General features: G+C 40.2%; 1 protein-coding gene across 2 annotated transcripts; it reads left to right on the forward strand.

Annotated features, from left to right (window-relative positions):
* Positions 1 to 11,707: 11,707 nt before the first annotated feature.
* Positions 11,708 to 15,016, forward strand: LOC111396134. 2 transcript variants are annotated; one of them, XM_023022445.1, is made up of 6 exons: positions 11,708 to 11,846; positions 11,947 to 12,126; positions 12,570 to 12,734; positions 13,757 to 13,954; positions 14,206 to 14,303; positions 14,375 to 15,016. In XM_023022445.1, exons 1-6 carry the CDS (start codon positions 11,780 to 11,782, stop codon positions 14,891 to 14,893), a joined length of 1,227 nt encoding a protein of 408 aa, XP_022878213.1. In that variant the 5' UTR covers positions 11,708 to 11,779; the 3' UTR covers positions 14,894 to 15,016. The 2 variants fall into 2 exon arrangements, with proteins under 2 accessions (XP_022878213.1, XP_022878214.1); XM_023022446.1 differs by having other exon boundaries at positions 14,371 to 14,578.
* The last annotated feature ends 12,523 nt before the right edge of the window (positions 15,017 to 27,539 follow it).

Genomic DNA, 27,539 nt, shown 5'->3' on the forward strand with positions numbered 1-27,539 from the left:
TTCAAGTCATACTTGTGGCGTCTAAGGTCATAGTCTACACAGATCACGCCACATTAAAATATTTGATGACAAAGAAGGATGTTAAGCCGAGATTAATCCGTTGGGTGTTACTACTGCAAGAATTTGACATTGAAATCAGGTTAAGAAAGGGTAGTAAAAATATAGTGGCAGATCACCTATCTCGATTGGAGCCGGGAGAGACAAATGAATCAGTGGATATCAATGAGATTTTCCCAGACGAGCAGATGTTGAGTGTGGAAGAAGCGCCCTGGTATGCTGATGTTGTCAACTATTTAGCTAAGTCTATTCTACAGCGAAATTACTCAAGTCACAGGAGGAAAAAGCTCATTGTCGAACCGAAGTACTATTTTTGGAAAGATCTCATTCTCTGTAGGCGAGGGGTCAGTAAAATTGTGAGAAAGTGTATACTTGAAGATGAAGTACCCGAGATTCTTGAGCATTGTCATTCATCTGCCTTTGCAGGACCCTTTGGAGTTTCAAAGACTGCTGCAAAGATTTTACAGTCGGCATTTTATTGCCCTACATTGTTCAGAGACATCCTTGAGTATGTCAAGAGATGTGATAGATGTTAACGCACTGGGAATATCTCAAGAAGGAACGAGATGCCACTAAACAACATATTGGAAGTTGAGATATTTAACGTCTAGGGAATCGACTTTATGGAACCTTTTCACCCCTCGTTCTCAAATTAGTACATCCTGATTGCAGTTGACTATGTGTCAAAATGGGTAGAAGCAGTTGCATTTCCAACAAACGACGCAAAGGTGGTGATTGGTTTCTTGAAAAAACACATCTTCACCAGATATGGCACACCACAGGCAATAATCAGTGACGGGGGTAAACACATTTGCAATTGCCAATTTGAGAAATTATTGAGTAAGTATGGGATCAAACACTGTGTAGCAACCCAATATCATCCACAGACCAGCGGACAAGATGAAGTATGTAATCAACAGTTGAAGAGAATACTTGAGGTTATATTGAATTCTTCCTAAAATGACTGGTCTAAAAAACTGGACGATGCATTGTAGGCATATAGGACAGCATTTAAGACATTGATAAGCATGTCTCCATATCGCCTAGTTTTTGGGAAAGCGTACCACCTCCCACTAGAAATAAAACACCGTGCATATTGGGCTATGAAATAGTTAAACATGGATTTGAAGGCCGCTGGTGAAAAATGTTTCCTGAAGCTAAATGAGTTAGATGAATTTAGGATGGAAGCATATGAAAACTCGAAACTTTACAAAGAACGCACAATAAAGTGGCACGACCTACACATTCAGAGGCGAAGGTTTGTAGTGGGGTAGAAAGTTTTGTTATATAACTCGAGACTCAAATTCTTCCCAGGAAAATTAAGGTCAAAGTGGTCGGGTCGTTACACTGTCACAAAAGTTTTGCCATATGGAGCCATACAAGTCAGCCATGAAACAAAAGGTATATTCACAGTTAATGGACAAAGGCTGAAACACTATTGGGGTGGTGACTTCTCCAAGCAAAAGTCTACCGTTCGGACTCCTAATTGAAGTAGAAGTGGAAAAGTTGAGCTATCGACTACAACCTAGCTCTGGATGGGAGGTAACCTACTGTATTCTTTTGATTCATTTCGTTTTACATTAACTTAGGAATTTTTCAATTTCATGTTAGCAATTTTTTTATATAGATCATCAGTTATCCATGCATTTTAAAAGAGTTTAAGCACTATTTACATGAGTCTCTAGGCATTGATCACGAGTTAAGACTCATCGGGTGTGAAATTCATGCATTTCAAGGCAAAAGTTTGTTTTCAAAATTTCAAGGATCAATGCTTGAGTGCAAACTTAAAATTTGTTTTGGCATTAAGTTTATAGCCTACACATTACCCATATGGTCTAAAATGTGTTTTTGGAAAAGTGTGGGAGCGTGGGAAGATTGGCAAATTTACCAATCGAAAACCAAAAATTTTGGAATGTGTAAGTCAAGTCGTGTTTTTCTTGAGAATTAATTGTGTTGGTACAGTTTCATATTCATTAGTCAATATATAAAAAATAAAAATAAAAAAGGTTTGCCTATGCGGCTGCATGGACACCAATCGAAACAAAAAAGTGGTACCTTCTTGTACCATGTGACCGCATGGATTAACACCACACGGCCGTATGGTAGACTCAATTATAGATTTTTAACTGGTAACCCGATCACTTGCACACACGCACCCAACACCCTTCAAACACATACCGAACGAACATTAGGAAAATTTGACACACATTCACGTCCCACAATTTGCATTCTTTCGCGTGCTCATCGAATTTTACCCATCAATCTCACCAATACACCGAATTCTTCCACGGATTTCAAGGTATGATTTTGTCTTCTCCCTCTCATTTTCAATTTTGGTTCATTTTTTTCTTAAAAGTTCAAACTGTGGGTTCGATTTTTATGAGCTGGTTAAGGAGGTTGGGCAATAGGTAGTTCATAGATTGATTAGGATGGACACTAGTTGTGTTGTGGATTGGTACACTTGTCATTGTATGAAAATTCTAAGGCATACTGTCTTGCTTATTAAGTGTTTGATACAATGCCTCAATGACGAACTTTGTAACATTTCTTGACTTTTACACTTGACATGATTCTTGTCCGCATGGGAATACATGTTTTGATACAATGTCGTAGATATCGCATTTAAAAACACCAAATTTCAAAGTGCACACACATAGGCACATATGGACATGCAATGGCTAGCTCATGGCACCCATTTCGGCCCTCAATTTGAGCACTCAAACAGCATTCAAATGACCTGAAATTTGAATATGTACTATACCAATATAGATACTTACATATGTCCGGAGGTCACTTGGGAAATTTTCCCATTTTCTCGATGATGCTCGGGCGTGAAAATCCTTGATTGGTAATGGATCAACTGATGTATTTTGTGTAACTTGAGCTAAGTTGTGTTAGTAAATCACTCGTGTGCACTCTTTATACTTTCATAATGTATGTGAACACTGCGCACTAACATATTATACATATACATTGAAGTAAGTTTTGAAGGTTTTGTGCTTTATAGTTGGTATTTCTTGCTTTCTATCTTATCACATACACTATGTGGTCCTAATGAGTGTATTTTGCACCATTGTAGGATGCCTCCAAAAAGAAATTCAAAGGGGAAAGAAAAAGTCAGCTCATCTTCAGAAACTGCGAGAACTAGAGAGCTCGAATAGGGTTTATAGAGGTTTCTGAACGCTGAAACCATGGCCCGATATGAGAACATCATACACCATTGGACAATGAATTCCAAAAGACCAGTTAAGCTTGATGATCTCTCGGGGTATGAATTGGAAAATCTAGTTCAGATTTGTGGTTGGCATAAATTGATAGAGCGACCACATCCATTCTACGAGAATCTAGTCCGAGAGTTCTTTGCCAATTTCAATAGTGAAATTGACACCCTAGGTTCAGAGCGTATACATGAGACATGGGTATAGGGAAGGTGGATTATGTTCTCCCTGGATGTCATCCATGACTATTATCAACTAAACATGGAAAATGTGGTTTCCATTCCCATTGAATTCAACTAGAATGAGGTGGCAAAAGTTTTATTGGGACGAAAAAATGAATAGCCCCTCGCAACTGCTGAGTGGCATCAGATTGAACTCACACTATCCATAGCCATTCTATGGCTCTTCATGTGCCACAACATCGAGCCCATATCACATAGAACCACATTTCCTTATCAAATAGAAGGCTTTATCTATCATGTGGTTTGGGGTTGCAAAATATATCTCGCCACCCTTATTTACAATCAAATCCACACCCTGGGCACTTGGAGGGATAGGCATACCACTTTGATCTTCCCCAGCCTCATCAGCGGTATATGCAAGGCTACGGGCATTACAATATTGCTAGAGGAAGTACTTGAAAAACCCAGCCCTCCGATAAAGCATACTACATTTTAGGCTCAGAAGCGAGCTCGAATAAGACATCGAGATGAACAATAGAGAGCGATGAAAAGATCAGCAGGCTGCACAAGGCTAGGGACCTGATGATGTGGAGATGCCCCAGGCACCACCACCACCGATGGAAGTTAATACACAATTATTACGTCAAATATTTGCGACTCTCACGGGGACGATCCGCGACATACAAGGCATCCAGCAGGCTTTAGGGGCTTTGACGATCGACATGTAGACAGCTTGACGTAACATTAGTACCACCCAAACTATGACATAAGCTGCTTATCGGGAGGCTTGAATAGCTAGGAGGGAGATGAATATTATGAACGAGCGATTTAGTTGTATATGGACCGAGTGGATGGCATATAGATAAAGGTAAATGAAACTTGGGAAAAAATACGGAGCATGGAGGAAGAAGCTAAAGCCCAGAGTAACATGATGAAAGTTGTGCAGGCAGAGTAGGTCCAGTAGTCGGAGCTATTAAGGCATATACTGGCCCATCTCTCTCCCCCATCTGAAAAGGACACTGTGTGACTCAGTTTTCAGTCACCATCACCACAGTGATCAGGGGAGTTTTGTTTAACTCATTTTGTTCCTTTCAATCTGTATGTGTCCTTAATATTTTGCCTTTTTAAACTTTTACTTTTCACATTGAGGATGATGTAACGTATAAGCTTGGGGGTGGTGGCGAAAACTTGGATTAAACTATCGGCATGTAATCTGTTTTAAATCTATCACAATCTATCAATACCTGCATTTAATGTTTGCATATTACGTGATTGATGAGTGATTATTGGATTAATATGCTGTATTAAGTTCCTTCCATGCTTGTGTGGGTTTGATAGCCTTGTTGGCAATGATGTGATTATTGGAATAGGTGTGCATTAGGAATTGTGGATATGGTACAAAATTTGGTTAACTGATATTTGTTGATGTAATACTTGACACTCTTTATGCATGCCACTCATGCTTTACATGTTAGGTTAGTGGTTGGGTTTTTGAATAAAGTTGGAGAGATCAGAAAACCTCTATTGCATTAACCCTAAGCCAAAATTTTTTAAAATAGTTTGGAGATGGTTTAACAATTATAGGGGAACATTGAGATAGTGGGGGCTCCGTGCATGAATTTTGTTACATGGATTGCCTAGACAGCTTAAATGAAGACTAGGTGAAAGTCTTCAATTGGGGGTTGATTTTAGAGACCAAATGTCTAGAAAAATAATAAAGGGCATAAATTTAGGTTGTAAAAACAGGAAACCTTTTTTCATGCCTTTATGATTCGAGCAAATAAGTCTGTAAGGATACTTTGAAATCTGGTACCCTAAAGCCAACTAGTTTGGGAGTCACCGACCTAAAACTCATTACAGGGGTTATATAAAAAGTAAATGAGAAGATGACACAAAAAAAAGATAAAGATAAAATAAAATAAAATAAAAGACATGATAATATGGATAAAGCCCTTGGACATTCGGTTGATAAAATTACATATTCGAGGCGAGGCAAGTAACTGAGTTTAATCTTAAGTGTTGAAGCAATCAAATCTAGGAGAGCCTTCATTTGCTGACATGTGAACTTGTGATAGTAAGATCTATCCAAACTAAGAGAGGGTAATGATTATAGTTACTAGAACCTTAACGTTAAAACACAACCCCGGGATAGTTGAGTGAAAAGAATAAGTTTGGCGGTTGTGTATCTCTCGAGCAAGATGAGGATATAGCTGGTCAATCTAGGTCGGGATTAACTCAATCATGATCTTGATATTTTGGCATGAGTTCACACACACACATGTCAAGTGTGCACTTAACAGGTAAAGGTTGATTTCATTCATGCACTATTGAAACTTTTTCTGATGTCAAACACTAATTTCCAATCCTGAGACACGGCATGTTATTAAGCCATATTTTTTGAGAGTTAAGTCACTAATTTTGTTTGAGTACAAACAATAGTTCAAGTTTGGGAGAGGTTTGATAAGTGCGTTTTATGCACTTATATAACATACAAACATGATTAAATTATGAGCAAAGTGTTGAAATTGTGGCTTAAATTCATTAAATTCTTGTATTGTAGGTTATATTGATGGACATGGTGGAATTCACGAGAAAAATGAGCGAAAAAGACCAAAACGAAGCAAAGTGAAAGTTTAGGGACCAAAGTGTAAACATCCAAAAGTTGAACTAAAAGGCTAATCGAGTGATTGAATGAGCAAGGTATCAATTGGAAATCATTGCGAGATGATTGAACAAGATGGACAAAGAAAGAAGGCCAATAAACAAGAAGATTGAGTTTAGGGACTAAAATGGCACAACATGGAAATTTCGTTAACTATGCGGCCGCACGAACCCCAACAGGGAACCATATCATCTTCATGAGCTATCTTCACCATATCCTAAAAATCATTAGCATTGTGATCCCTTCCATCCGAGTCTACGTGTTCACCTTCGAGGACATCATTCCTCACAAAAGTCATACACAGAGGAGTAGTGTGCATTTTGTTCAATTCAAATATATAATTCACTTCAATATCAGAAACAATCCTTATAAGTGGAATCGAAATTGATACATGCTCGCTAAATTTAAATCTCAGTTCCATGTTGTATTGAGAGGGATCAATATCCAGCTTGTTCTGTAATTCATTATAGATTTTTGTATATGATGTACTTGATGTTATGGAAATCGCGATATCATAACATCTATTGCTCATCCATTTCCTTACCCATTGATCTCTTTCGTCTAATTCAAAATTACCAAAGTAACAAATTGAGACTACAACAATATCTGTATGACAAAATAGGAATTTTAATTATAAAAAAATATTAGCGACAATAAAAATATAAAAAAAACAGTTGAAAAATAGTCGGCTATTTTGTTTAAGTAGCCGTCCGACTATTATTCGTGTCATATATGCAGATGAATTTTTTTCTTGTTAATACTTAAAAAATTATAGATCTATTAAAAAATTTATCTACATTAACATTAAATGTCGAAATAAAATTTATCAATTAAAACGTATAATATTTTAACGAAAATAACATTAAATGTGCGTATTTGTATTTACCGATATGAAGAGATTGATATAAAAAAAAAAAATTGCCTTCAACGTTCGATAAATTTCTTAGATTTTGAGGTGGAAGCAAATAAAAGATAAGAGTGTTTTTATATATATATTGGAATAAACATATAAGAAATGTTAGCTGATTTGAAGTTTTAAGTGAGAAGTGTTTGGTTTTCAATTGATTGTTAACTAAAATGGTAGTAATATCTTTTAAACAAAGCAATATTTTGTAATTGTCTAATATGCTTAAGGTTATCTTTGTTTTTTATTATTCAATAAGTCATTATGATAATATTCAATTGTTAAGAAGTCAAAGGGGAATTTTGATGGTTTGATTAGACCATTTTAAAAGTACCCCTATTAATATTAGGTTTGACCATGGGATATTTCGACTTTATTAGTACTCAACACGCTCTGAATCCTATTAGAATAAGTCTTGTTTGGGTCCTCACGAACATGGCCCAGTGATAAAGTAGGAGGGTTCTAGACGGAGTATCGGAAGTTCGAATCCCCACAGCAGTTGGAAGGCAACATTTTATGTTCGAAGACAGTTATCCTGTGAAAATAAAATTATGGTGTGTTTTGTCACTCCTCTGGGAGTCCTGTCCGCACGTCGTAAAGAGAGATCTACAGAGAGGAGCACCGCACCCCGAATATCTAGCCCAAGTGTGTATAAGCTGTGACCACATCCGAATTTACCTGAGTGGTGAACCAGGGGGAGGCCACCACTCCTTAGGATTAGTCAGAAGAAATTTGGACACTTGAGTTATAAAAAAAAATGAATAAAGAATAAGTCTTGTTTGGGCTCCATTAAAAATTTAATGTACTTTTAACTTTATTCTTTTCAATGAGACATTCTCCAATAAAATTATATTATACGTAAATTCAAAATTTTTCCTTTTTCTTTAATCACACATTTTTCAAAAGTCATTATTTCAAACTATATTTTTTTTCCTCAAAATCCGATTTTAACGGAACCCAAACAGTGGCTAAGCGCAATCACAAGTAATTTGAATTACTATTTTTAGAGAGAGAGAGAGAGAGAGTGAATGTGAGAGTGTTGTTTGGTGGAATATATTTAGGTCGTACTTGCTGTTGATTAAAATCAGATTTTTAGTAAAATTTGATAAAAGTTGGTAAAATATTTGATTGAAAAATTGTAAATTCCATAAAATATATGGTTAAAACTCATTGTTGACTTTGATTTGAATTAAAATATAGCCTACCAAACAGGGATTATAATATTTGTGCGAAGATTACTTCTTGTCTTGAACTAGTGTAAAATGTATGAAAAATCTGTCTCATAATTTGACTTGAAGGATATATAAACAGCAATAAGATAGGTATAATTTGTTGCAACCTTGAAAATTTGTTTAGTAGAAAATTAAATGCTCATGTCTTAAATTTAGTATTTTCACTGTCTGTGTTATTAAATTTATGCAATCTAGATAAAATTCTGAATTGAATAGATAATTCAAACAAAATACAATAGTCGATAATTTTATTTTATTTTTATCTACCGTCATTATAATGTAGCTTTAGAAACATCAATTTCAAAATTTTAAAGCTTCGCATTTCTCCGGGAAACAATTAGGGAAGTATTTATTCCCAAGCAATTAATAGGACTTGGAGTTCAGATTGATGCCTTATTCCACTCTAAGATAGAATGATACCAATAATAAGACAAATAATTTAACTGTGACATCCCTAGACGATTTCAATGTCTTCTTACAAGCAGAGTGTTCCTGGTACCAAATAAATTAAGTCTCACTTTCAATAAATCTGAGGTGGGCTATGTGAATTCTTTTTCGTCACTCTCAACTAGATTTGTTACTACATAAATATTTTTCTCGTATCCATAAATTTCTTACCTTTCAAAAGTCAACAGACTATCTAATATGTATTTTACCTTGATTGTCAAAATTTCATCTAAAACCTATCTTTTGCTTTGTCACGATAAAAAACTTTCCAGTCTAAATTGATTCCATTTCATAGAAACAATATTATTGATAATACCCTTAAAGGATTATCATGATAAAACTTAAGGGTTCCTCTTCAAGGTTCGCTGCAGAAAGTCAATTGCCAATAGCTGAAAATTTATGTAATACACTTAGTTTGTTCCGAACAACTAAGGAGGCTATTTTAAATATCTTTTAAAGACCTTTTTATTCAAGGATGAAATGAAAAGAAACCTTGATAAGATATAATCTTCTTGAGGGAAAAACATGCATAATCAACGTACAAGTGAAGAAATGCATTAGAAATTAAATAGAAAAATCACTAATATCCTAAATCTTTATCATTTTCATTTAGAATGAAATTAAAAAAACACTTCAGAAAAGGTTATAAAATAGTGAGATAAACAAACTCAGAAAAAGTTTTATAAGGTTCATATTCAAATAATCAAATTCATTTGAAAATCAGAAAATGATGAATGAGCTGCAAGGCCTCGGAGCCAGAATCCGAAATTGAATAAGATCTATTCTACAACTTCTTTAGCTTGTTCAATGATGGTGGAGGATACTTAAACAGAAATTGAATGGTCCAGATTAAGAAGATCACCATTTTGCATGTGATGATGAAAAGATATAGATGTAACTAAAGCTTGTTGTTTGATGTGAGAATCATCAATAAGTTCTCCTTTTCCTAAAGAAGATGCTGTTTTTCTTGATTTTTGATTATCAGAGTTGGATATCCTTGGAGGAAGTTTATCTGAATCTAATGATTCTTTGGACATTTTTCAAACTGCGGGGTAGAAACGTGCAATGAATTTCGTATTCTTGTTTGATGAGAGTCAAATAAACTATGATATGTGTAATAAATATTTATAATGCGTGCTTGTGTATGAGAGAGAGAGAGAGAGAGAGAGAGAGAGAGAGTGTTTTATAACCATTGGTTAGTTTTTTCCAAAAATGACATTACAGAACTAAATTTTGTTATGTTTTTATTTCTTTCAAATTTTCTCCTAAGATGGCTGTTAGGTCATGTTGTGGCTTGAAAAGTCATTATTGGAAATTATAGTATCTTCTCTCACAAAAACTATGAACTTTTCTCGTTTGATGATAATAATTAGTGTAGGAGAGGTTATTAATGTATTCTGTCATTGGGTATTTGTCAGAGTTGAAAATTGGTTAAAAATCACGTACAAATTGGTTTCCAAAAGAGTTTTAATCGAATGAGGAAAATTATCTTCGTGAGTGCATTTTTCTATTTGCACAGTATTCATTTTCTCTTCTAATATCTGATTGAGGTGACCAAAGTACGGTGAAAATCTAGCTCAAAGGGATACAATTTTGTTAGAAATAGAAATTTTTCCGATTCGAACCTTTACTATGCCAAAAAAAATTGGTTTTAATCTTTGACTAAAAGTATGGAAGATATCTTGTGTGATAGAAAATTGATATATGACATTATTCTAATCATATTCCATTCATTTTTTTTACTGTTAATTGACTCCGATTGACCCCTAATAATCTTCAAAGTATCCATTGTGGTTCAAATCAACAGTTGGATATTTGCAATTTGGTCCTCAAACTTTGTACTTTGCCATTTTTCGTTTTCTTTCTTTCAATTCCACTACTGATTATTGAGCTTTACCTAATCAACAACATGTACAATAAGCTCTTGTTTGAGCCACATTCTTTTGATAAGAATGGATTTTTGAATAGTGTATTGATGGAAAATGTGTGTAATATTATTTTATTGAAAAATGTGTGATTGAAATGATGTCAAAATACTGTTTAAAAATGTATTTTTTTCGAAGAATGAAAATCAAACAGGGGCTAAATTAGGCTAGAATTTCTCATGATTTTCCTCTTTGGAACCAATTGTTTGATTTTGTTGAAACTCTCTACCACTTCTTCAGCGGTAGCTTTTGCAAATTTCCTGCAGAGTTCTTTAGAGAATAGGTTCCAATTCGCCCTGAGATGACTTGCAATGAACCCGTCAAACCAGATGTCAGCCTTACCCTTCAAGTACATCTCAGCAATTCCTAACCTAAGTTCTTCAGGAGTTTGGTAAATCTGGAAATACTTCCTAACCTTCCCAAGCTACTCCCTAGGATCTCACACCCCCAAAGTGAGGGAAATCAATCTTAGGCACCTAGTCTTCCCCTTCAGTTCACCTCCAGTGATAAGACTAGCCTCACTACTACTTGTTCCTAGTGTAGAAGTCACATTTGTAGGTCTCAAGTCAGCAGCTATAGATGTGGTGTAGAACAAGAAAATTATGGTGGCAGTATAATCTTTATTTCTACTATATTAATTATAATTTTTTAATTTGTGTGAAAATAAATTTAAGAGGATGTTTGATATTATTTTTATGGAAAAATGAATTTAAAATAATAGATTGATGGAAAAATATGTGTGTGAAATTTTTTTTTTGATTTTATATATAATAGTATCTTAATGAAGAATGTGTGATTAAAAAGAAAGGATTAAAATATAAGGGAGGAAAATTACGAGCCTGTTTGAGCCCGATTTTTTCACCAAAAAAATTAATTTTTTGACCGTTATTTTACTATTTCAGTCGTCATATTTGACTTCTTCTCTCACAGATAGACCTCACTTTTCTCTTAACGGTCAAAAAATCAATTCTCAAAATCACTCCCAAACATATTCTACACATTTTAATAAAAGTGAGAATCAGAAGGACCTCACCTTGAGAGGGTGAATGAAATATTTAATTACTTATTTATAAAATTAATATTTTTCAGGTTTAAATCTCTGCACTGTAAAGCAAAGCCTAATCGAGCTTCACTTCTTCACATTTTCCATTAATGGCGGCTCTTCTCTCTCTATTCTCTCTATTATTCCACGTCTTCCTTCAGCTATACCCAACTCAAGGTAACATGTTAAAAAATGTGAAAATAAATTACCCTTTAATGTAAATTTACCCTCACTCATTTTTTTAATTAATTAATTATTATTTTTTCTGTGAATTCAGTGTCCGGTAGAAATCTCATCTTTGAAGATGGCTACACCGTCAGCACAGTCCTTGATGGCGACAATGTCAAAGTCAACCCTCACTCGATCCTCCCACAATCGCCGTTTTCTAATCAATTTATAGTCCTTGATTCCGCCGCTAGCACTTTTTACACTGTATCAATCCCAACAACTTCCCAAGGTATTGTAGTTTTAAAAACTGTTATTATATTCTTAATTGGAAATTTAATGATATTTCCAGGTTTATAATCCGGGTTGGTGAATTGTTAGTTTTTTTAGTGTTGTGAGAATATTTACTCGACGGATTTTTAATTTTTGGTAAATCATGTAATGAATTTTATGTTAATCTGATTACTGAAACAAAGAAGAGGTAAGGAAAAGGAAATGGGTAGTTAAAAGTGATTGTTTTTATGGGATTTTTGCTTGATCAAAGTATGATGAGATTCCTGTTCTGTTATAGTACTAGTTCTAGTAAGTTTAAAAAGATTTAGCAACATTGAGGGTTTCATCCTTATTCCTTTCTAATTAATATTTCTGGTAGATTTGGTATACTGAACGCCTGATACAAAAAAAGGTGTTGAAAATTGGGCTTTTAAGGTCCTTTTTTGGGATTTTACTCTGTAGGAAGTCTGATAAAGAGGCTTGCGGGAAATGGCCAGTGTGGATACGCAGATGGCGATGTGGGCTCAGCTATGTTTAATAAGCCAAAGAGTTTTGCTGTTGATTACAGAGGAAATGTGTATGTTGCTGACCAGACTAACTTTGCCATCAGGAAGATTACGAAGTCAGGTATATGAAACATTTGCAGGTGCATAAACACTAGGTACTTGCATTTACGAATATGTGTTTATATGCATGAAACATATCATGACTGTGTGCGAAATTGAGGTTTCAATTTTGTTTGTGAGAAATCATGTAAAATGGCTTTAGTGTTGAAGTAATGCCATCCGTTGGTTGAAATCCATCAATGGAAGTGCTTTGGAAGGGAGTGTCGTTCTTGAATTTGGCATTGAATTTCTGGAAGAAATTGCAGCAATGCAGGTATAGATGGTTTATATGTTAGGTTAGAACTCAAAACTTAAATATTAGAGTTGCCAAAAAAAAAAAAAAGGGATTGCTTTATAAATATGTCGAAACATGCAAAGAGTTGTTGATTTGTGACTCAACAGAAGCCATAATCAAACTGCGTTTGGAGTCATTGGCATGCTAGGATTAAATTTTTTATTTTTTGTTTCTGTTATTCAGAAGAAAAAGGAAAAATTATCTTGAAATATTCCAGCAAATTATAGAGAAATAATGCTGTATGGTATTCAGATAGAAGCATGTGAGGACAACAAAGCACGATTATTCTTATCTTGTCTTTCCTTTTCCTTTTTAATTTGTGTTTTATGCAATTAACTATATTTCTACAATCTCCGTTTGTTTGTTCTTGTGATCTTAAATATATTTGTAATACTTAAAAAAAACCTGGTAAAAACCCAAGAATTGATGCCTGTCTCGTCAAAAACTCTGCATTTCACATAAAAATGAGCTGTCAAAGGATATTGATTTAGTGACAGAAGTGTTGATCTATGTACTCAAAAAGATGTTTGTGGTTACTAGATGTGCATCCTAAATTGAGATACGGTCAGCCTCGAAGCACAAGCTTGTTGAGTATGGTATTTTCACCGATAGGAGTATGCCAGTTGCTGCATCTGATTGTTAAAAAGACAATGAGTGTTATTCTATCTTAATTAAATTTATCTTCAACTTTCCCACCTTGTCAGTCATACATATTATCCTCATTAATTTTTTCCTAATGACATGCTTAGGTGTGACGACAATTGCTGGAGGTTATTCTCAGAAAACAGGCCATGCTGATGGACCCGCACTCAATGCTTCGTTCTCAGTTGATTTTGAGCTTGTTTTTGTTCCGGAAAAATGTGCTTTAATGGTTTCTGATCATGGTCATAGACTAATCCGTCAAATAAATCTGAAGGCTGAGGATTGTACGGCACATTCTGGATCCCGTAAGCTATGAATTTTTATTTTTTTTTGAAGAATGTGATTTGAAAAACATTACCCCATCCCATATTTTGATTCAATATGTAGACTCCGTTCGTGCAAGTGTGGAATGATAAATCATGAAGTTATAATTTTTGTGAGTATGACGATGCCAGAAATATAGGCTAATCTTTGCTTTGAAATTGCCTTTCTTTAAGTTTTTACTCATTAATCTTGTTCATCAATAAGACTAACGCACGTTACACATTACATTCAGGTCTTGGAGTGTCCTCTGCTTGGTTTCTAGGTGTTGGACTTTCATGCTTATTTGGCCTAATTGCCGGATTTATTATTCGACCTTATGTTATTCCCCATGTAAGTCTCTTATCCTGATCGTATAACCTCATTATTAGTTGCATATTTCTCTGACAAAATCTTGTAGACAGAGAGGATCCAAGCCTCAGCATCGCCGCTGGACATGGAATCAATGCCTAATGAGTCGGGAGAGGCAAATAGCAATACTCTGCTCCGACATCAGAAGCGTAATTGTTAGCTCAACAGCATATTCACTTTGCACGAGGCTTCGGGGTTTAAGCCTCTCCTCTCTAGCTCTAATATTTAGGCTTAGGACTGTAGAATCTCGAACTTCATGGAAAAAACCAGTATCTTTGATGGATTACGATGTATTAAATAGCCATCAGCTAGATAAAGCACAGACCGTAGATGACCAATTAACGGACTTGATTAGTTTTGATGGAAGCCTGTCAGTGTCAGAAAACGCCAATGAATTCATTGAGCATGAAGCGAAGAGAGAATCTGGTAAAAATAGAAAGATTGATGGTATGATACAAGCAAATATTGAGAGTTTTGTGGAGAAATCGGGGGGAGTTTCATTGGAAAAGTCTTTGGAAAGCAACTTAGGCTTGGTTAAGAGAAGATTCAATACTGGCAATGGCTTTTTCTAAGGCATTTTCTGTTTTCACTGCTACTGGTTGTAAATATTTTGGTTATGCTGTCATCTACTATTGAAACATCCCAACTTTGACAATCATATTTGAAGGAGCATATCATTTTCCCCTTTGCTTATTCTTAGTGACTTCAATCTGCATCATTTTCATTGAAGCCCATGTTGACAAAAATAGCTCAATTGATTGCTATCTATTGCAAGAGTATACTCCATTTTGGTAGCTTGCCCTCTACTTCACTAGTCTTCTCTTTGCAATAGCTTGTCCAATTGAGCCCGATCTCATCTTTTCACCGTGCACCCGTCCACCTAGACTCTGCCTTGTCTTCTCTTCCCGGCGTGGGCTCGTCCTCTGGGCAATGACTGGCTTTGGAATCAGGGAAAGATGGAAAATCTATTATTTCGAATGTCCAATTTCTTCAATTTTTTTTTAAATGTCCTATTCTCTATGGAACTCTTATTCCAAATTTATCAGCAAAGAATATAAATGAACCAAATTGATAGTGATAGCACTATCACTGTGTACAAAGTTCTTAAACATCAAAATCCCACTATGATAGGTTGAAATGCGTGTCTTTGAGATCCAATTCTTCGAAGTTTGATAGGTTTTATCCTCAGACCTAAGTATGTGAAATGGACTAAATCAACCAATCCAATGAGAAATTAAAAAATAGGATGAAGCTATAACACCAATACCCGTAGTGATCATCTACAACCGTGAAAGAATTGTTGAAATTTAATGATTTTAAGAGATGCGATTTAATGATTTTGATGCGTGAATTGGAACAGACCATGTGGATGAGATGACTAGTTGGGACTTTTCAAATGTAAAGGTTGCATATTGAAGAGTAATGATTTTTCAATTTGTGTATGACTATTCAAAGATGTGCATAATGAAAGATCACAAATCTTCTTAAAGAGTACGATTTAAACCGTTGGATTATGTCCCAATCTAAAAATATTTGATCTATTGATATACAGTTATTTAAGACAAAAGACACACCTATTTAGAAAGGACACAATGAATCTATAAATCGAACCCATTTTCCTTCACTCCAAATTCTTCCTCTAATGTTGCCTCAAAATAATTTTCAAATTATTTTCGAGTTTCAATATTCCATATTTTTTGAGTTTAGTATTTGATATCATTTTGATCTAGAAGAGTGCAGTCAAGTTTCAGTTCGTTCAATAAAATTAATATTATGCTCTATTAACTTTAAAAGAGATGTATTTAGGGAGACATACATCGTTTGATCTGTTAGCACTAGTGTAGAGGACGAAACCTGGATTTATAATCGCATACCTCGATTTATTTCACTTTCTTCTAATTTTTACATTTTTCTACGATTCAATAAATCATAAAATTTTATCCGAAATATGGGATTTCAATGAAATATAAATTATGTGCCAATATTTTTCAAACAATCTTAAGACAAATGTTTGTATGTCTGCATGATAAAAATCGGTTGAATTTTATTTAGGTGAAATTTGTTTTTACCTGAATTTGTAGAAGTAAAATTTGATATTTTGGTCATGCATAGTCAGATAGCATGAATGAATTAATTCAGTAATTTATATTCATGTATTGCACATAGATGGTGTAATACGTGACATATGATTGGATCAACATTTCTTCAATCAAAAAAGAAAAAAAAAATAAAAACTCCACCCTATTTTCAATACCTCATCTGTATGCACTAGCGAATCTACATGGGGTCATGTGTGGTCAAGAAACCCACGAAAATTTTGGATGTTTGATTTTTTTTAATCAATGACAGAAATGATAGTTTGATACTCAAAAATTGATATACTAATTAATCAGTTGATTTGTAAAGTTTCAAGCAATTTTATATAATGGATGCAAATGTCAAAAGGACAAAGCTTGCCCTGCTTCACAAGGTGTGTACAAGACACATACATGGGGGTGGGTGGGTGATTTTTTTGACAATATTTTAATCACATGAGACCCACTCCATATGAGTGTTTTCTTGTAAAAATTCTGTAAACCATACTCTTCTACATATGTCAATTTCCATGTAAAAAATAAGTGACTTGCTTAAGCAATTAACTGATTGATTTGCTAATAAGCTTTTTATAATTGTTAGTGCTCACTTAACTATGATATATATCCCCACTAAATTTCTTAATGCCCTAACTTTATTACCAAACTACAAAGCTTAAAGCTTATGGAAAGCATGAAGTTTTCAAAAAATATATATAAAAATAAAAAACAAATAAATAAATAAAATAAAAACGTTAATCATTATGTAAGATGATTATCAATATAGATTAGTCTCTGTAAACGAATTAAACACGGCTAATACCATTAAAAAGAGAAGGACGTGTAGAATTTTTATTATTCTTTCTTCGTAGTTTTTTTATTTTTATCAAACATAACTTAAAGTTAATTTTTCATAAAAATCTAATTATTCTAAAACACAACTTTTAAACATAATAAAATATGCCAGGGACGTGATAAAGGCATAATTGTCCTTAAGGTACTCGCTCGAGCAGCATTCTAGATGTGAAAACTCTAACTCCCATCCTTCAAAAAAATAAATAAATAAATAAATAAATAATAACAATAATTAAAGTATTTAGTCTAATTAAAGCCCAATTCAATTACCCATACACACCAATACCAAGTAGGAAAAAATCGTAACTCTGGTGTATAGTTTACATCAATTCAAAAGTCAAGTATATATTTTAAAAATTCAAAGTTCAAGCATATATATTGTTGCGTGTTGTCACACCTGTCCTACCCACCTGGACCAATGGTCCACTCATCCTAATCCACGTGGCATTCCTGCCGAGGTGGGCATATCCGAAGTGTTTCAAGCCGAGGTCCATCCGCCGAGGCTCCTCGATCCGGTGTACTCTGTCGAAGTCCAACTACCGAGCCCCATGACCCGAAGCATTGAACCTGTTGAATTTAGCTGAGGTCCTCAAGTGGAAGTATTTGTCATATGGTCGAAGTCCCGAAGCTGATGCACGAGCCTCTTAACCACAACGAGCTTCCTCCACAGTCACTTCTCCCAAGAGATCGCCTGTTCAGAGATCTTATTCGAATGACTGATGGAACGTTTGTCACAAGCATAAATGTCAAGTCTTGTCACTAGCATGGAGGACTTGCGCAAGCAATAAGTGCGCCGTAAGCTAGCAAGTCAAGCCCCATACCTAAGAAAAGACGTTTGAACTAAAGAGATGAGGCCACGTGCCACTTCATCCAAGGGCTCCCATTTCATATGTATCACTATAAATACTTCCATTGTGTAATGTCAAAGGCGAATGCAAGAATCAATACTAAAGACTACTTTTACTCAACTCTCTCATTTTACTTGCAATACACAAATCAAATTTCAACACTTTTACATATACATTTACGAGCACCGATTGGTAATTAGTGTATAATCGGATTACGAACAACCCGTCGGATTCCCAACGTTACCGTCCCGCGTCGTTGGGCTACTCCCACGCCCCATTGAACCGCTCGATTTAGACCGCCTACGTGTCCTAGCGTGTTGGACATTCGCCCACGTAAGAGCGGGTGGGACCGGTATCTGTTGGCGCACTTTTTGGGGTCAACAGATTGACGCCGTCTGTGGGAAACCATACCATAACCACGAGCAACCTTGTGGTAGAAGCTTACTGAAAAATATTTGGGCAACCCCCCTTGAAAAAGGATTTGTTCTTGAAAAAGAACAGGAGGAACCCCTATCACTTAGAGAAATCTAAATCTGATAAAAGAAAAATGAGTTCTAACGAAAATATTCCCCCAAGGAGGGTAAGAGAAAGCACGAATGTGCCTCCCCAGCCTGCTGCCCCAGCAGCTCGGACGAGGCTCCACCACCACTAAAGGAGAGGTGGAATGCGTGCGACAGCACGACTATCAAGAGAAATGGCTACCATGGCAGCCAACACGAGGGATATATCCAACCAAAACTTGGCCATGAGGGAGCTCATGGCCCAAATGCAAGGCCAGGGAGGCTTCCCCATTCCTCCATATGCCCTCCACGGGCACTATCAACAAGAGGACGAGGTCCAGAGTCATAGGGCTGCCTCGCCAGACTATGGCCGAGGTGAAAGCCCATTCGAGAGGGAAGTGGGAGTCAACATTTCCTCCAACTATGCATCTGGCCGACCCGCCGAGGTCCAAATGAGCCAGAAAAGCACCTCAATGCTTACAAAACTCACATGAACTTGAGGGGCGGCACCCCAGCCGTGAAGTGCAGAGCATTCCATTTAACCCTCAGTGGAGCGGCTGAAATCTGGTATAGTAGGCTACCACCTGAAAGCATCCAAAGCTGGCCCGAGTTCAAGACTACTTTCTTGAAGAGGTTCGCAGTGAGCAAGGAATGAGAGGCCCCCATCCAGCGTCTCCAAGACATGAGACAGGCACATGACGAGTCCCTAAAAAGCTTTCTATCCCGCTTCACCGACGAGATGACCTACTGCGTACAAGTCACCGACAGAGAAGCACCATCTGCATTGAGAGGAGGCTTGAACATGAACACCCTATTCTGGAGGGATGTGCAGAATCAAGACCCCACCACCTATGATGCCCTACTAGAGATGATGAGAAGGGAGATAATCAATGAAGAATTGATTGAGCATAAGAACAGGGCAAGTAGAGGCCTCCCACCTCCTCAAAGACAGCGAGGTAGGGGTCCGACCTCCCACCTCATGGACTACCAGATGAACCAAGCCGAAAATGAGAACTCCGGCCAAGCTCTGGCCACCACAACTCTGAACGCGGTTCCTACCTTGGCATATGAGGATGTCAACCCAACCGCTAACCCACATCAGATGGAGGCCCAGCAGGGAGCCTGTAGAGGGAAAGGCCGAGGCCGAGGTTTTGCACATAGAAATAGGTCCAATCCGAACCTCCCAGCATACTGCTTGCACCACAGGTCCTACGAGCACGACACCGCGGATTGCTGAGACTATGCACACCGCTCCCGGCAGGAACCCGCCAGAGAAAGACATGACTCGCCCCAGGTAAACAGGCCCCCGTCCAGGCACGACAACCGACATGGGCGTGAGGCGGCCGCTCGTCAAAGGGATGTATCCCCAAGGTGAAGAGAACAAGACACAGAGAGGCTCAGGGAAGGGCGTAGACATCGAAGAAATAGGCAAGCTCAAGATGAGGCTCCTATCCACGAGATAGACACCATATTTGGAGGCTTTTATGTTGGCGGTGAAACACGAAACGCAAAAAGAAATTATGCTAGGGAGGCTAAGCACCCCCCTTTGACAAGTTACATTGTGGACAGCAGCTCTCGAAGAAACCAAGTACCACCCATTATCTTCACCCAGGAAGACGCCGAAGGAGTTCATTACCCCCACTGCGATGCGCTGGTGATGAGGGCTGTCATAGCCCGATATGGGCTCAAATGAATGCTAGCCGACAACGGCAGCTCTGTCAACATCTTATTCGGGTCTACCTTTGACAAGATGATATTGGACCATCAGTTGACGCCCACTACCACTCCATTGTACGGATTTACCGAAGATAGCATCACTTCGAAGAGAAAGATAACACTGGCAGTGGAGATGGGAGAGTCTCCTCAAACTACGATGAACTTCATGGAATTCCTCGTAGTTGACAGCCGGTCGGCTTACCACGGAGTCTTGGGCAGACCGGCTCTAAAGGAATTGGGAGCAGTAACCTCCATCCACCACCTATGCATGAAATTCCCAACAGAAAGTGGGGTGGCAACGGTGAGAGGCGACCAGAGAGGCTCGAGAGAGTGCTGTCTAAGCTCCATTAAGAAGGTAGAGCCCTGGGACATCCACGTGATCATGGCTAATGTGGTCATGGCAGATGTCCCAGGTGACGCTCCCACTGACCAGGAAGATGTTAATATGATTGACGCACCGCTTAATCAGGAGGTGATGATCATTGATGAGATCAACCCCCGCATAATGGAACATGAGCCTCAAGCATCCCCTGTAGAGGAACTTGAGAGCTTCTCAGCCGACCCTCGAGATCCGTCCAAGGCGTTGAAAGTAGGCAGAGGCCTATTCAACATTTTGAGAGAAAAGATTAAGGACTTCCTAGGCAAGAACCTTGACGTCTTTGCTTGGAGGCATGAGGACATGGTGGGCATAGACCCCAAGATCACCTGCCACCACTTGAAAATTGATCCTAATGTTGCCCCGCATAGACAAAAAAGGAGAGCCCTCAACCCTGAGAGGTATGAGGCCCTAAAGGAAGAGGTTCAGAAGCTCATCCAAAATGGCTTCATCAGGGAGGCCACCTATCCGAGGTGGGTCTCCAACCCGGTCTTGGTTAAGAAACACAATGACAAATGGAGGGTATACATCGACTTTACCAACCTCAATAGAGCTTGCTCGAGAGATAGCTTTCCGCTTCCAAGAATTGACCAATTGGTGGACTCCACGGCTGGGCACGAGTTGTTGAGCTTCATGGATGCATACTCCGCCTACAACCAAATCCCCATGCACCCGGCCGATGAAGAGCACACCTCTTTCATCACGGACCGAGGCCTCTATTGCTATAGAATGATGCCCTTCGGGTTGAAAAACGCTGGAGCAACCTACCAAAGACTCGTGAACAAAATGTTTACCGACCTCATTGGCAAGACGATGGAGGGCTACGTGGATGACATGCTGGTGAAAAGCTTAGAAGCAGAGAACCACATAGCGCACCTCAACAACACCTTCCAAATCCTGAGAAGGTACAGGATGAAGCTCAACCCCTTGAAATGTGCCTTTGGGGTAGCTTCCGGCAAGTTCTTGGGGTACATGGTCAACCAGCGAGGAATTGAAGTAAATCCCGAGAAGATTGAGGCTCTGTGCCAGATGAGGTCCCCTCAAAAGCCAAAAAAGGTGCAAAGCTTAACTGGACGAGTGGCAGCACTTAGTCGCTTCGTCTCCAAAGCAACTGACAAATGCCTCCCATTTTTCAAAGTGCTCAAGGCTGGGAAGAAATTCCAATGGACTGAGAAATGTGAAGAGGCCTTCCAAGGACTGAAAATGCATTTTGGGCAGGCCCCCTCCTCTCCAAACCGAAGCTCGGTGACATTTTGTAACTATATCTTGCCGTCTCCAATGACGCCATCAGTTCGGTTCTGATTCGAGAAGAAGGGTCCACCCAACTTCCCGTTTACTATACGAGTAAAGCGCTCCTATCGTCGGAGACCCGATACCCCGATATGGAGAAGCTTGCCTTGGCCTTAATCACGGCCTCTAGGAAATTGCGACCTTACTTCCAAGCTCATACCATCCATGTACTTACAAATTTTCCCCTGAGGTAAGTACTCCAAAAGCCCGATGCCTCGGGAAGATTGTTGAAATGGGCAGTAGAACTAAGTGAATTTGACCTCATGTTCAAAGCTAGGGAAGCCATCAAAGGGCAAGCCTTAGCTGACTTTGTGGCTGAATTCACCAATCTACCCGAGGTGGATGAAATTATGAAATCCGTTGAACCCCCCACGTGGAGCCTCTTCGTCGATGGCTCAGCTGGGGATGTCGGTTCAGGTGCCGGGGTTGTCCTCATCAGCCTCGAGGGTCACAAACTCACCTTGTCCGTGAGGTTCGAATTCAAAGCCACCAACAATGTTGCAGAATATGAAGCACTCCATGCAGGCCTCAGACTGGCCAAGAAAATGCAAGTAAAGAAGCTACTCGTCAGTAGTGACTCCCAGCTGGTCGTTAGCCAAGTCAATGGTAACTTCTCAGGCAAAGATAAAACGATGGCCTCCTATCTGAAAATGGTGATGAACCTCATCCCATCCTTTGAAAAGTTCGAGTTAACCCAGATTCCCCGCATCGAAAATGCTCATGCGGATGCACTCTCGAAGTTGGCTAGTAGCAAAGACTCAAAGCTACTCACTGTAGTGCCTATCGAGCACCTCCGCCTACCTTCTATCGAGGCCCCTAATGGCATGTGGGTCGGTGGAACTCCCACCTGGATGCAACCAATCATAGCTTATCTGAAAGACCAGGTGCTGCCCACCAACAAGAATGAGGCTTATAAGCTGAGGAGGAGGTCAGCCCACTTCCTCTTCATTGACGACATTCTACAAGAGAAGCTTCTCTTCTCCACTCTTACGATGCGTTGGAGGAGAAGAGGCTACCTACATACTAAGAGAAGTCCACGAGGGAGTGTGCGGCAACCACTCTGGAGGCCTATCTCTGTCACAAAAAATACTGAGGCAAGGGTACTACTGGCCTACTCTGAAACGGGATGCCCTCGAATTCGTGCGAAAATGTGATAAATGCCAACGATTCTCTCCCATACAAAGACGACCATCACAGGATTTGACTGCAGTCTCCAGCCCATGTCCTTTCTCAAAGTGGGGTGTGGACCTCATAGGCCCTCTACCTAAGGGTAGAGGAGGTGCAAGTTTTGCAAAAGTGGCCATTGATTACTTCACAAAGTGGGTCGAAGCTGAACCACTGGCAAAAATCACAGAAGCAAACACCTCCAAGTTCCTATGGAAGAATATTATTTGCCGGTTTGGAATTCCCTACTCGATCGTCTCAGACAATGGCAGGCAATTTGATAATAAGAAGGTTAGAGAACTGTGTGAAGAGCTTGGCATAAAGAAGCACTTCTCTACACCTCACCACCCACAAGCTAATGGCCAAGTTGAAGCCGTAAACAAGACAATCAAGCACGTCCTGAAAAGGAAACTTGGTGTATCCAAGGGAGCTTGGGTTGATGAGCTGCCCCAAGTACTTTGGGCAATTCGAACCACCACCAGGACCCCAACTGGGGAGACCCCTTTCTCATGGCATTTGGGACTGAGGCGATGAGCCCCGTGGAGGTCGGACTTCCATCTCCACGACGTCTGCACTTCAGCGAAGTGACCAACGACGAGCTCCGGAGGCTCGACCTCGATTTCATTAAGGAGAGAAGGGATGACTCCCAGCTGAAACTAGGCACCTATCAAAGAAAGATGACAAGGTACTTCAACTCCAAAGTCAAGAAGAAGTCATTCCGAATCAACGATCTTATGCTCAGGAGGGTCTTCCCCTCTTCAAAAGAACCTGGTTCCGGTTTCCTAGGCCCGACCTGGGAAGGTCCATACAAGATCAGAGAAGAAATTCGACCTGGAATCTACTGGATTGAAGACATGGACGGCAAGGCACAACCCCGTCCATGGAACATTGAGCACCTCAGAATCTTTTATCAATGAATGTATCATGCTGGATGACTTTCTCCAGCCTTTGTAATATTTCTATGGCTCAATAAAATGCATTGATTAAATCAACGTGTCATACTCCGTCGTCACCTCGAAGGAGAGGCTCGGGACCCACCTCTAGGCCACCTCGCTTGAACTCCGAGGCGCTAGCACATGCCCCCCTTTGGCCTTGCTGAACGCCAAGGGGAGAAGCCTCAACATGGCTGCACCATCCACCATGTCTGGGATGCGTCGTCACCTTGGAGGAGAGGCTCAGGACCCATCTCTGGGCCACCTTGCTTGAACTTTGAGGCGCTAGCACATGCCTCCCTTTGGCCTTGCTGAACGCCAAGGGGAGAAGCCTCAACATGGCTGCACCATCTACCATGTCTGGGATGCGTCGTCACCTCGGAGGAGAGGCTCGGGACCCACCTCTGGGCCACCTCGCTTGAACTCCGAGGCGCTAGCACATGCCTCCCTTTGGCCTTGCTGAACGCCAAGGGGAGAAGCCTCAACATGGTTGCACTATCCACCATGTCTGGGATGCGTCGTCACCTCGGAGGAGAGGCTCGGGACCCACCTCGCTTGAACTCCAAGGTGCTAGCACATGCCTCCCTTTGGCCTTGCTGAACGCCAAGGGGAGAAGCCTCAACCGCTACAGTCCGAGGCTCACACAGTTCATCTCCTTAAGTTATGTTAATATGCTTAAGTCCGAAGCTCACACAGTTCATCTCCTTATGTTAATGTGCTTAAGTCCGAGGTTCACACTGTTCATCTCCTTAAATCATGTTAATATGCTTATGTGCTTAAGTCCGAGGTTCACACTGGTCATTTCCTTAAGTCATGTTAATTTGCTTAAGTCCGAGGTTTGTACAGTTCAGTCACTCAAGTTATGTTCATTTATTTCAGTCCGAAGCTCACAAAGTTATTTAGTTCATGCTTCTATCAAGTTCTAGTTCATTTGTTTAACGAGGTGTAAAAACTTGGACAAAAGGCAACAATGAAAGAAAAAAGACATTATATTGATATTTCAAAGAAGGTTACAAAGGAGGGCCTCTGGCCATTACATCCAAATTACTGAAAAGTAAAACCTAGTCTATGCCTAGCTAGATGACGGAGGCGCCTCAGCACTGGGGGCTTCAGCAACTTGGGCATCAGTAGTTGTTTCCTCTGCCTCAACACTTGGGGCTTCGGCATCAACTTCTTCATCACCCTGGACCTCCTCAGCTGGGGTCTGAGGTACCTCATCCACAAATTCGGACCTAAGTTGACCCAGGTCCAAATTGGGATACAGCTCCTTTGCCCACTCCAGCACTTCGGCATAGGCGAAGTTCCTCCAGTACGAACTGAAGCTCTTGTACTCCTCTGTAGTGTGGAAATTGGCGATGTATTCCTTTACCGCCTCTTCCCTTGCAATTCGGGCCTCTTCTCTGGCAACAGAGGTGTCATTCATGTATCACTTCGCCTGGCCTTCAAGAAACTGATAAGCATCTCGAGCACCGGCCAAAGAGAGATTCGCCTTCTCAAGAGCCTTAGCAGTCACCTTTTGGTGCTCATTGGAGACCTCCACCTTCTTTGTCAAGAAGGCTATCTCGCACTGTGACTCATACACCTCCTTCTTTAAGGCCTCAATTTGGGCCAAAGCAGACTCAAGCTTCGCCGCCTCTTCAACTTTTTGGGCCTTGGCTTCTTCGGCCTCGACCTTAGCAGCTTTCATCTCCTCTGCAAGGGAGGCAGCCTTCCCCTCCGAGGCCTGGGTCCTTGTCTGGAATTCGCTTAAGGGCTCCCTGCATTCGAGCGTGAGGCCAAAGGTCCAGGCGCTCTGGCTCACCAGTGCCCTTGTCAAGTCGGTGGCATCACAAGACGAGGCATGCAGCTGCCACCTCTCTGTCCAAAACTTGTAAAAGCTCTCGGTGGCACTTCTGATTTCTTCAGGGAGAGCCTCCACCAAGGCTGGGGCCAGCTCCTCCTCCCTCCCAGCTAGGAAGTTCAGAGACTTCCCCTTCTCCCGAACCGGCTTTTCCTTTGCTGCCTCCTCCTCGGTAGCTTCTGCAGCTCGCCTTGCGACCTCTGCTCTAGCCTCTTCAGCCTCTACCTCTCTTACCATCTCCATTTTGATGGCTTTGGAGGCTTCAGGGCGAAGCTTCGGCTTGCCAGTCTGTTTGGCCCTATGGGACACTGAGGTCCCAAACTTGCCAGCTGAGCTGGAGATGTGCACCAGCTTCCTCTTCTTAGTCTCCTCAGGGACTTTCTCCTTGCCCCGAGGCTCCTTCGGCTTCTCTGGCCTCTGAGGAGTTGCCTCCTCCGAAGCCCTGGGAGTACAGTCCTTGGACAGGCGCTCAACCCTGCCTCGGACTTCCTTTGCCCCGCCAGACCCAGGCTTCAGGGGCCTCGCCTTCGCAATAGACGTGGCCTTAAAGATAGAGGCCGTGTCCGGAGCTGGGTACTCCCTTTTCTTGAATTTATCTGCACAATAGGTCAGATCAGCATCAGTATAAAATACAATATGGATAAAAACAAGGGATTAAGTGTTGGGGCTTCGTACCTCTGGATGCCATCAGTTCGAAGTCCAAAAAGTATCTGCTCCTATCAATTAGGTGATCGAAGTGGCGAAGCTTTAGAGGCCTTTTGTAAATGTCCTCTATCACCTCGAATTCCTCTCTGCTGAGCTCGAACCTCATACTACTATTTGCAAAGGAACCCCCAACAGTTAGACGAATTCATATTCTGACTTCAAAAGACAAGCAGAGGTCGGGAGACTTACGAGCTTCGTAGTACTAGGTCGACACTGTGCATGACAGGGCTTTGTCCCCCTCCACTGCCTGCCATTTACCTCGCACCCAGAACCAAGACTCTTTTCACCCCTTGATAGAGAAAGGAAGTCCCACCACAAAGGGTACGTGAGCCCCCCAAGGCGTGAGGTAGTACCACCCCCTTGACTCCTTCCCAATTACTCGGGGCTGGAACAGGGTCATGAACACATGAAGAGGCATGTCCTCCCCAAGTGACACTTCCTTCCACAGGAAGTACGAGCTGACCAGCTGGCTCCACCCATTCGGCAGAACCTGGGTCGGCGACAACATGAATTTCCTAAGCACCGCCCTAAAGAATGGTTGCAGATGAAGACGCATACCTGCCTTGAACAGGTATTAACTCACGGCCACACAGCCGGGCCTCGGATAGCAGGCCCGCTCGTTCGGTTCGGGGACTAACATTTCTATGTAGTGGGGTACACTGTACCTCTCCCTAAGTTTCCCCGACCTCTTCCCCGTTATATTCGAGGGCACTCTAGAAGCCCCCCACTCCTGGGTATAATCTACAGGCTCCTCGGCCATGGCATACCTATCCACCTCGGACATCCCCCCGTGACCGACCCCATAGTCTACAGACACCACTGTAACAAGCTCCCTACCCGAAGTGGACTCCATTTTCTCAGTAAAAAGACAGTAACAAGGGTTTCTGTGCAAACAATACCTAAGGGAATTCGACACAATC

Source organism: Olea europaea, chromosome 6 (assembly GCF_002742605.1).
Source record: "Olea europaea var. sylvestris chromosome 6, O_europaea_v1, whole genome shotgun sequence".
Classification (NCBI taxonomy): Eukaryota; Viridiplantae; Streptophyta; class Magnoliopsida; order Lamiales; family Oleaceae; genus Olea; species Olea europaea.

Excerpts from the sequence above, each read along its gene's own strand:
- LOC111396134 (XM_023022445.1), top strand. The coding sequence starts at position 11,780 with ATGGCGGCTCTTCTCTCTCTATTCTCTCTATTATTCCACGTCTTCCTT. Across the intron at positions 12,127-12,569 it reads AATCCCAACAACTTCCCAAG|GAAGTCTGATAAAGAGGCTT; the intron begins GTATTGTAGTTT and ends TTTACTCTGTAG. Across the intron at positions 12,735-13,756 it reads CAGGAAGATTACGAAGTCAG|GTGTGACGACAATTGCTGGA; the intron begins GTATATGAAACA and ends TGACATGCTTAG.